The 9,873-nt window shown below is 61.8% G+C and overlaps 5 protein-coding genes across 6 annotated transcripts in view; 2 read left to right on the top strand and 3 right to left on the bottom strand.

Moving 5' to 3' along the window:
* CHLRE_11g467734v5 (uncharacterized protein) overlaps window positions 1–1,140 on the bottom strand; it is a 1,954-nt gene extending 814 nt beyond the window's left edge. Inside the window, exon 1 of the mRNA XM_043067498.1 lies at window positions 289–1,140. Within this exon, the coding sequence (XP_042919495.1) occupies window positions 289–981 (693 nt within the window). The 5' untranslated portion in view covers window positions 982–1,140. The remainder of the gene's footprint in view (window positions 1–288) is intronic.
* A 49-nt stretch (window positions 1,141–1,189) lies between these two features.
* On the bottom strand, window positions 1,190–2,740 carry CHLRE_11g467733v5 (uncharacterized protein). The gene is made up of 2 exons (XM_043067497.1): window positions 2,297–2,740; window positions 1,190–2,235 (listed from the first exon to the last, which is right to left on the bottom strand). Exons 1-2 carry the CDS (start codon window positions 2,624–2,626, stop codon window positions 1,468–1,470), a joined length of 1,098 nt encoding a protein of 365 aa, XP_042919494.1. The 5' UTR covers window positions 2,627–2,740; the 3' UTR covers window positions 1,190–1,467.
* Window positions 2,741–3,030: 290 nt separating this feature from the next.
* CHLRE_11g467732v5 (uncharacterized protein) lies at window positions 3,031–4,968 on the top strand. Its single transcript, XM_043067496.1, has 3 exons — window positions 3,031–3,559; window positions 3,736–4,021; window positions 4,290–4,968. The coding sequence occupies exons 1-3, from the start codon at window positions 3,283–3,285 to the stop codon at window positions 4,324–4,326; spliced, it is 600 nt and encodes a 199-aa protein (XP_042919493.1). The 5' UTR covers window positions 3,031–3,282; the 3' UTR covers window positions 4,327–4,968.
* A 1,130-nt stretch (window positions 4,969–6,098) lies between these two features.
* CHLRE_11g467731v5 (uncharacterized protein) lies at window positions 6,099–6,780 on the bottom strand. Its single transcript, XM_043067495.1, has one exon. The coding sequence runs from the start codon at window positions 6,700–6,702 to the stop codon at window positions 6,241–6,243; it is 462 nt and encodes a 153-aa protein (XP_042919492.1). The 5' UTR covers window positions 6,703–6,780; the 3' UTR covers window positions 6,099–6,240.
* Window positions 6,781–7,040: 260 nt separating this feature from the next.
* Window positions 7,041–9,873, top strand: part of CHLRE_11g467730v5 (uncharacterized protein) — a 5,596-nt gene continuing 2,763 nt past the window's right edge. Inside the window, exons 1-9 of one of the 2 annotated variants that reach the window (XM_043067492.1) lie at window positions 7,041–7,270; window positions 7,349–7,449; window positions 7,531–8,076; window positions 8,130–8,183; window positions 8,372–8,470; window positions 8,731–8,805; window positions 9,016–9,168; window positions 9,350–9,448; window positions 9,709–9,854. In XM_043067492.1, coding sequence (XP_042919490.1) covers window positions 7,144–7,270; window positions 7,349–7,449; window positions 7,531–8,076; window positions 8,130–8,183; window positions 8,372–8,470; window positions 8,731–8,805; window positions 9,016–9,168; window positions 9,350–9,448; window positions 9,709–9,854 — 1,400 coding nt within the window. In that variant the 5' untranslated portion in view covers window positions 7,041–7,143. Of the gene's footprint in view, window positions 7,271–7,348; window positions 7,450–7,530; window positions 8,184–8,371; window positions 9,169–9,349; window positions 9,867–9,873 lie in introns of those variants that run through there. The other variant, XM_043067494.1, reaches the window with a different exon arrangement.

Here is a 9,873-nt window from a genome sequence, read left to right as displayed (position 1 = left end):
CACTGGTTTTGCGCCAGGTTCCAGGTCGATTGTGTGTTCGATGCCGCGGTCCTTAGGCGGCCCTTGAATAGGTTCGAACACGTCTTTGAATTCGTCAAGAAGTGCATTGAGTTGTGTTTCGGGAATGGTGGGTGTGGGTGAAGGGGAAGTTGGGTTGGTGGGGGTGGTATGCGTGGCGCACAGGTGTGGCGTCTCGGGAAAGATGGGTGGGTTGGTGCGGAGCTGTGCGGCGCACGCTGGCGGTGCAGATGATTCGGTATCGAGCCGTGACAGCACGTCGGGTTTGGCTTCGCGCACGACCACCAGCATGCCAGGCACGTTCTTGCGCATGGCGCGGCGGGCGGCGCTAGCGGACATGAGGTCGGGAGTGGTTGCGGCGAGCATGGCGCAGATGGCCTTCATGTGTGCAACGCCGGCATTCGTGTCCTCCCCACCTGCTGTCGAACCCTTATTGCACGAGTCAGCAACCAGCAGTATGTGCTTGGTGCTGCCGTTGGCGGGCTTGGTGAGCAGGCAGGTAAGGTTAGGGATGTCTAGCTTCACGCCGTTGGCGCGCATCCAGTCCATACCCAGAATCAAGTCAACGCCGGGCAGGAGGGATGGCATGACGAGTGCTGGGACGGCTGCGGTGTATTTCTGGATGTGCAATGGTAGTTGTGCGGTGCCTTCAAGGGTCACGCGCTTGCCGTCTGCGACTTCTACCTCCTTGGCGCCGTGCGGTGCGACGGTCAGGCCAGGGGGAAGTGCGTTCTTGCTAACGATGGAGTGGGATGCGCCTGTATCGATCAGGACTTTGTGCTGTGTGTGGCCAATGCGGCACTTGAAAATGAGGGCGTTGTCTGGGCTAGCCACGCGGAGCTTGGGCTGTTGCGGGGGGTCGTACCATGCTTGCAAGTCCTGCGGTGCAGGGTCAAGCTGATTGCTGTCCGCTGACGTTGCAAAGAGAGGTGTACCCGTGGCGTATTCTTGCAGGAGTGTCATGCCCGTGGTAAGCTTGCCGCTGAGCGAGCCCTTAGGAGCGATGATCACTGCGCTGGTGTCGAATGGCCTAGCTGCCTTGCAACGCTGGTAGTGCTTAACCCAGTACTGCAGCTGACCATGCGGTGGGTTGAGCCAAACGTGGTGACCGCCGACGTCTGACTTAAAGAACGAGCGCTTGGGACAAGCAAAGGTGGCGCAATGAGCATTGGAGCCTTCATCATTACACGCAGCGTCAAAGGAGAAGTCTCGTCCTGAGGCAGTTTGCAAACTCAAGAACTCAGCTCGACTGAACATCCTATCTGCCTTATGCGTGTGCGTGGTGCCCGGTGCCGTAGCAGCCGTGGCGTGCGTATGCTTGTGCGATGGGTGCTGACAACCCTGATGCGGTGCGGGGTGCGTACACTGCCCACTACCTAGCGACTCATGCTCATTAAATGATGGCTGCGCAGCGGGGCTGCCACCTAAACCTTCACGCTGCGCAACACCCTACGCGGCAAACTTGGGGTTGTGGTCGCGGCAGGTGTTCCACTTGCGGCTGACGTCCTCACGGGCGCACTTGGTGCAGAACCCGAGAGTCTTCAGGCCGGCAATGCTCTTGTCCTCCTCCGAGCGTTGGCGCTTTGCGGAGCCGCCGGCGCCGTCGCCCATGCGGTCGCGCAGGGCGTCGAACTTGTTCTCCAGGCGTCCGAGCGCCTGTGTTTTGCGAGCATTGCGGAGGGGCACATAGCGGTCAGGGCGCTTAGTGTGCTTGAATGCGTGAGTGCGGGGAGCGTGCTTGCTGTGCGTGTGCGGCTTGCCGCGGTTGGGCAAGCGCTTAACGTACGCGACGGTTGCATCCCCGTCCCCGTCAGAACCCTCATCGTCACTGCTGGAAGCGTTGTTGCAGTCGTCGCTGTCCGTGCCTTTGGGAATGCTGGCTACGGCGGCGCTGGCGCTGGCACGTTTGCGCATGCGGTACCCTAGCTCGGCAGCGTACGCGGCGTCTATCACGGAGGCAAGGGTCTTGTGGCGCTTGTTGTCCCCGTCGACTATGGCATCGCGCGCAAGGCTGGGTAGCATGTTATCAAAGAAGTACTGAATCCGGTCTGCCTCGGCCATGTCAGGGGCTTCGAGCAGCAGGGTAGTGAACTTCTGCACGTACTGCGAGACAGGCATGCCGGGGGTCTGGCGCGCCTCACCGGCACTGATGCGCTCGCGCACGCGCTGGGGTTCCGACTGGTTCTCTAGGTCGCCGTACGCGCGCTTAAACTCAGCCTGCAGTGCGGTGGCGTCTAGAGCCTTGCCAGTGGAGCGGTAGTATGCGCGCAGGTTGAACGTCGGGCGTGCGGAAGGCAGTTTTCTGCCTGTCCTTGTCGTTGATGCGTATTTGATGATAGCCGGACTGCAGGTCGATGGATGAGAAGATAGTAGCGCCGTGCAGGGCGTCAAAAAGGTCCTCCGGGTTGGGGATGGGGTAGCGGTTCTTCACCGTAACCTTGTTCAGTGCACGGTAATCGATGCACATTCGCAGGCCACCGTCCTTCTTGGCGGCAAACAGAATGGGCGCGCCCCAAGGCGACGATGATGGCTGGATAAGGCCTAGCCGCAGCAGCTCTTGTACTTGCTTGCTGACTTCTTCGCGCTCATTGGGGGCCAAGCGGTACATGCGGGAGAACACTGGTTTTGCGCCAGGTTCCAGGTCGATTGTGTGTTCGATGCCGCGGTCCTTAGGCGGCCCTTGAATAGGTTCGAACACGTCTTTGAATTCGTCAAGAAGTGCATTGAGTTGTGTTTCGGGAATGGTGGGTGTGGGTGAAGGGGAAGTTGGGTTGGTGGGGGTGGTATGCGTGGCGCACAGGTGTGGCGTCTCGGGAAAGATGGGTGGGTTGGTGCGGAGCTGTGCGGCGCACGCTGGCGGTGCAGATGATTCGGTATCGAGCCGTGACAGCACGTCGGGTTTGGCTTCGCGCACGACCACCAGCATGCCAGGCACGTTCTTGCGCATGGCGCGGCGGGCAGCGGCGGCTCCTCCGCTTCTGCCATAATTAGTGCCAGCGCGCTCTCGGCCAAGTCTGGCAGAAGCGGAGGAGCCGCCGCTGCCAGACTTGGCCGAGAACGCGCTGGCACTAATTGGGGCTGCACGGAAGCTGCTGGGGGTGGACCGCCGCCGCCGCCGTGGCAGCAGCAGCAGCAGCGACGGCGACAAGGAAATCACACAAGGAGCAGCAGCAGCAGGGCTCAGGCCCAGCTAGCAGCGTCAAGTCGTCACCGGCGGACGGCGCGAAAACCTCGCTCGCCATTTACTGTGCCCTGAAGAGGTACATGCGCGGAACGGCGGACCAGCGCTGGCAGTTGCTGGCACGCGAGCTGTTCATGCCGGCGCTGAGCAGCCTGCAGCCTGCGGTCGCAGTGTGTGGCAGCCACAGCGGCGGGTCGAGCGCCGGCAAGGCCAGCGGTGGCGGGGCGAGCGCGGGCGGTGGCAGTGGCGGCTTCTGCCTGTCGCCGGCCGTCTCTGAGTTGGAGGTGGATAGACTATCGCTGCGTGCCTCCGGCAGCTGGGCGGACTTGACCTTGGTGGAGACCAAGACCAGCAGCAAGGGTGGGTGCAGGCTTGCTCGCCGCAAGCAGACAGTTACCCCTGGCGTAGCAGTGTGTGATCATGTGATCGTGCGACAGCCTAGTGTAATGCGGAGGTAGTTGGCCACCCGGATGCCACCCTGGGAGCATGCTGTTCATCACATACAGCTCCATCACTGCATTGCTGGTGTGGCACAGGCACGTCCGCCGCCATTCCGCAGCTCAAACGCTCGGCGATGGTCCTGCTGTGCGGCTACCACGTCATACGCCAGCGGTCGGCCACGCTCTGGCACCAGCTTCCCGTGGACGTCAAGGCGCGCGGCGTGGTGGCGTGGGCCAGGGTGGAAGGCAACCCACCGCAAGAGCCTGTGAAGCTGCGCCCGGCGTGTGGCCCTGCCCAGGTGCTGGACGTGGACGTGTTCTCAGCCCAGGACGTGCTGCAGACCAGCCGTCGCAGGGTGCTCCACCGCTGGCATGGCGACAGGTGCGCCGGGCCTTGCTTCTTGCTGCTGTGTCCCGATGCCGCTTCTGATAGACAATACCGTGTTTTGTGTGCGTGTGTGTGTTTGTGTGTGGAGGGTGGGGGTGCGGAACGCGAGTACATGTGTGTGCTGCGTTGCTGTATCATAAACATCTGCACGTATGTGTGCATCGTGTCTGGGTAATCTTATGAGTTTTGTTTGCTTTTGTTGCGGGGAAACCGCCTTCCATGATGCTAAGCACATTCAACAGTAGTAGTTGCCATCGCACAGGATGACTTCGTTTGGCAGTGAGGAGTGCTGCGTGTAGCCAGTGAGGAGTGCTGAATGTAGCCAGTCGTAGGTGTACGTTGTGCAGGTTGTATGAGGTTTCATTCACATTCATTTGGGCGGGAATTATGCGGATGTGGCCGACGGGTCTGCAGAGGACAGCACTTCGCGTTAACTTTGCCCCTGAGGCGCAGGGAGACCAGGCGACCAGGAGACCGTGACGGACAGGTCGCCTGCCTGCCTGTGCCTGCCTGATGCCTGCGTCGACAAAAAGTGCCAAAAGCGGCGCAAGCGCGCAGGCTGAGGAGCCGGCTGGTGTCTAGGTAGCGGTCCGCGGTGGGGCTGGCCAGGGCATGCGTAGCGGCATGACAAGTAGTGCGGCTGTCGACAACTGTGCTGCGTCTGGCTGCGGTTGGCTCTGCTGTGGCATCGCGATTGCTAGGCACCGGGTTTGGATATGTGCCTGTGGAAACCGATCCCGGCTATGTTGGGGCGATGAGGTTGTTCGGCCTCAGACTGTGGAGGGGCTAAGCCCCTTTTCCCGTGACCGGGAAACACTTGTCGGAAACACTTGTCGGAATGAAATTCCCGCGTGATGCAGCGGAGAATGTGGCGCAAAGCAGTGTGGCGGGCACGTGAGGGTGCATGTTGTAGTGACGGGCACATGTAACACACATTGAAGAGCGTTACAGTGATGACGCTCGGGTTTTGCAGGGCTGCGTGCGTGATGAAGAACAAAGAACAGCCTGACCACCAGTGATAAGATGTCAACCAGTGATAAGATGTCAACCAGTGATAAGATGTGCTCGACTATGTACTCGCTACTGGGCTTGACGGCTCAAGGGCTTAGACTTGTCCACGCGTGCCGGCACCAGTGCTCTTTTCAGCAGCCTGGCGCAACACATTCTGCATGTAGCTCAGCCACAGCTGCAGCGCGGCTTGTCGATGGCCTCAATCGCACTGTTGAGCCCCCGGGGAACTGCCCCGTCTGAACAAGGGGTGGCTGGGAGACATGCACCCTGCAACCTCAGATGTCTTCGCTTCCTTTCAGGGAGCAGCTTGCCATGTGCTGCCCCAACCCCGCGGTCTTATGTCAGATGAGATGTCCCCGCCCCCCAAGGCCTCCTCCCTCAGCTCACCGCAGGCTCTGCACGTTCTGTGCCATGGTGGTCCAGAGCAGCGGCCCGCCTGTCGCCGCCAGCGCCGCCTCCCAGCCACCATGCAGGAAGATTGGAAGAATAGCTCGAAGGCGCGCAGCGGTTGGCCGCCAGCGTTGGCGGCGCGTTGGCAGGGTGCGTGCGGGTGCGCGGTGGCAGCACTCGACGTAACATGGCAAGGGATGAAATAACCGTCCCAAATAGTCCCAAAACAGTCCCAGGACCGACGTGCGCCCAGCCCAGCCCAGGCACCGATGATCGTTGGAAGACAGCGCCCCGTGCCGTGTAGTGCCCAGCCCCCCCTTACGGCCTTACCAATACCACGTTACCACCGCCGAAGTTTGATGCGCTGGTGCTGCGGCTGGATGGTCCACGAACTGAGTAGTGCCGCTGAGCTGGGCTGAAATCGTTGAAACGCACTCCTCGCACTCCGGGTCGCCCGGCCAGGCCACACGTCACAGACAGCACACAATGCCGTGCGGGAGAGCTAGGTGGTTCGCGATGGCGCGCACCTGCAGGGTACATGGACGGCGGTGGTGGCAGTTGAAGGTGGCGGTAGTTTGTGGATAGAAGGCGCGGCATAGGCGCGAGCATGGCTTGCATTCGGTCGCACATATTAGAGGGGGATGGCTCACGGGACGGGGGTTTGGGGTTTGGGGGGCTGATTTTCGCGAAATGCCCACACTCATGCTCGCACGCACTCAACCCTCGTTCACCGCGCATCCTTCGTCTACTCGCGTAACACCTCATGTGGCACAGCACACCACCTACGTCCCGCCGGCAAGGCCCAAGCTGCATTACCGCGCCACGAGTACCAGCACCACGCCCGCCGCCGCCGCCGCCAGCAGCCCCCACTGCACCCATGTCGTACCCTTTAGCTCCTGCCGCAGCACCATCCCCTTGACTATCTCATCCTTTCTCAACTCTGACGCCTCGTGCTCTGCAGCCTGTGCCGCCGCAGCCCTTGCCACCGCAGCATGTGACGCCGCAGCCCTTTCCGCCGCAGCCTGTGACGCCGCCTGTGCTGCCGCTGCCCTTTCCGCCGCAGCCTGTGCCGCCGCAGCCTTTACCAGCTTGGCCGGTGCCGCCGCCGTCCTTTCCGCCGCCACAGCCTGTGCCGCCGCAGCCTCTGCCGCCGCAGCCTCTGCCGCCGCAGCCTCTGCTGCAGCCGCAGCCTGTGCAGCCGCAGCCTCCTCACGCCCCTCGCCGGCCGCCCTGCCTCCGGCAGCCTGTGCCGCCGCAGCCGGTGCTGCGCTCATGGGCTTCTGACCGCGCTGCCGGTTGCACAGGGCGTGCAGCAGCTGCGCGTTGTCGAGCGTTGTTGCACCGCCTTGGGCGTACGGCACGACGTGGTCCACCTCGGCGTCCGTGACGTCGACTATGGGCTCGCCGCACCAGCCGCAGGTGGGGGCGGGCTGCCGCTTGAACAGCTCACGCCGCACGGCGGCCGAGAAGGTGCGCGGCCCTTGCGGGGACTTCACAGGCGGCCTGCAGGCAGCACGGCAGGAAACGGTGGAATAGGTAGGTAGCTAGGCGTGCGCCGCGCGTGTACTTTGCGTTTCCAGTCTCGTTGTTTGTGCGGTGACAGCTTGCAGATGCGGACCGCGACAGCGAGTTCCGTGAATCCACGTAGCACTTCCAAGCGTTCCTGTACTCTGCAGTCCCCCGGTATCTTCCATTGCTGCAGTACCCCAGTAGCCATGCTCTTACAGGCCGTGAACGTAAACTCTCCGATGCGAACGACGCGCTCGCGCCTATCAGTCAACCCTCCTGCGTCTGCTGTCTCCTCGTGCGTCCACCGCGCGCCATCCAGTGGATGCTGTACAGGTGCGCTTTGCAAGACTGGCGCCCAAACGTGGGCTGAAACGGACTGACGCAAATCTTGCTGTGCGGGCCGCTTCACAGCTCTGCGCATCCAGCCGCAACGCTCGAGAGCTCAACCATTGCGCGGAACGCTCAAAGTGGCAGCTTCCGCTGTGGCGGGCGAGCCCGGGGCTCCTGATGACGTGAGTGGAAGCCCTAGTAAAGCCTGCAAAGACGTTGCACCAGTTTTCATGCGCCTCACATCACTCATATTTCCATTGCAGGGGAGGGCGGCGCTGGCAGAGTTCCTGAAGGCGGTGCTGATAACCAAGCTGGACGCCAAGTTCAGCGAGCAGAACACTATGTTGGACGCCAAGTTCAGCGAGCAGAACACAAAGCTGGACGCCAAGTTCAGCGAGCAGAACACAAAGCTGGACGCCAAGTTCAGCGAGCAGAACACAAAGCTGGACGCCAAGTTCAGCGAGCAGAACGCCAAGCTGGACGCCAAGTTCAGCGAGCAGAACACAAAGCTGGACGCCAAGTTCAGCGAGCAGAATGCCAAGCTGGACGCCAAGTTCAGCGAGCAGAACACAAAGCTGGATGCCAAGTTCAGCGAGCAGAAAACCGAGCTGGACGCCAAGTTCAGCGAGCAGAACACTATGTTGGACGCCATGTTCAGCACTATGTTGGACGCCATGTTCAGCGAGCAGAACGCCAAGCTGGACGCAAAGTTCAAAAGCGTGCTGCAGGCGCAGGGACGGTTCACTAAAGTGCAGGGAGACCTGAAGATCCTCCTGTCCGGCTACCTAGGCCGCAAGCTGGGCGAGAGGGCGGCGGGCAGTGCTGGACAGCGCACGGAGCCTCGCGGCGGCGCTGCTGCCAGGCCCCCAGCGCAGCGAGGCTGACCTGGACGCTGCTGGATTGGTTTGCAGAGGAGGTGCGTAGCTGGCGGCGGCACGCCAGGGTCCGTACGTACGCGTGCGTGCGCTCGAGTTGTTCCCTCCCGCCTCCACAACCACATGCGCGACCACAGCATTTGGGTGCAGTTTGATTATATGCTGACTGCCTTCCTTGAACCCTTGTTTGAATGGACATGCGCGACTTAACCATGATGCTTGCTCGCAGGATCGCGGCTTCCTGGCGGTACTGGTCGCGGAGATACAGCAGCAGATCGCCCTGCTCAAGCGGGCCGGGCGGGAGCAGGTGGAGGGCGGGCTGGCTCAGGTGCATACAGCAGGTTAGGTCTGCCTGCCTGCTGCCCTGCACCAATGTGCCAATGGGCGTAGGTATCAGGTTGCTCAATGCATGCATGATGGGTATGGTTTGCAGTTTGTCGCCGGGCCAGCTATGTGCGCATGGCAACCGGGCGTAACTACGCATGCTACCTGCTTGCTGGCCCTTGCCCCGTGTGCAGCTCCTTCCTGAGCAAAACTTGACTGCATTCACCTCTGCTCGGCTTCCTTGCTGTCACGGATGCGGTGCAGCTGCAGAAGCTGGAGGCGGCACGCAGTGAGCTACTGAAGCGGCTGCCAGTGCGTTGGGCTCACACCGCATCATCGGTGGGTTCGGCGCCGCAGCCGCAGCCGCTGCATGTATGCGCAACCTCGGCAGCGGCGGCTCCTCCGCTTCTGCCATAATTAGCTGTTTACCAACGTGCAGGGGGACTTAGTGGAGATCCTCCTGTCCGGCTACCTGGAGCGCAAGCTGGGCGAGAGGTTTTAGCCGGACAGGAGGATCTCCACTAAGTCCCCCTGCACGTTGGTAAACAGTCCCTGGAGCGCAAGCTGGGCGAGAGGTCTGGGCGGCGGACAGTGCTGAACAGCGCACGGAGCCTCACGGCGGTGCTGCTGTCAGGCCCCCAGCGCAGCGAGGCTGACCTGGACGCTGCGGTGGCGGCGCTGCTGGATTGGCTTGCAGAGGAGGTGCGTAGCTGGCGGCGGCACGCCGGGGTCCGTACGCGTGCGTGCGCTCGGGTTGTTCCCTCCCTCTTCCACGACCACACGCGCGACCACAGCATTTGGGTGCAGTTTGATTATATGCTGACTGCCGTCCTGGAACCCTTGTTTGAATGGACATGCGCAACTCAACCATGCTTGCTCACAGGACCGCGGCTTCCTGGCGGTAGTGGTCGCGGAGATACAGCAGCAGATTGCCCTGCTCCAGCGGGCCGGGCCAGAGCAGGTGGAGGGCGGGCTGGCTCAGGTGCGTACAGCAGGTTAGGTCTGCCTGCCTGCTGCCCTGCAGCAATGTGCCAATGGGCGTAGGTATCGGGTTGCTCAATGCATGCATGATGGGTATGGTTTGCAGTTTGTCGCCGGGCCAGCTATGTGCGCATGGCAACCGGGCGTAACTACGCATGCTACCTGCTTGCTGGCCCTTGCCCCGTGTGCAGCTCCTTCCTGAGCAAAACTTGACTGCATTCACCTCTGCTCGGCTTCCTTGCTGTCACGGATGCGGTGCAGCTGCAGAAGCTGGAGGCGGCACGCAGTGAGCTACTGAAGCGGCTGCCAGTGCGTTGGGCTCACAAGGTATCATCGGTGGGTTCGGCGCCGCAGCCGCAGCCGCTGCATGTATGCGCAACCTCGGCAGCGGCGGCTCCTCCGCTTCTGCCATTATTAGTGCCAGCG

This window comes from Chlamydomonas reinhardtii, chromosome 11 (genome assembly GCF_000002595.2).
Source record: "Chlamydomonas reinhardtii strain CC-503 cw92 mt+ chromosome 11, whole genome shotgun sequence".
Classification (NCBI taxonomy): domain Eukaryota; kingdom Viridiplantae; phylum Chlorophyta; class Chlorophyceae; order Chlamydomonadales; family Chlamydomonadaceae; genus Chlamydomonas; species Chlamydomonas reinhardtii.
This window is presented reverse-complemented; position numbering and strand designations above follow the sequence as displayed.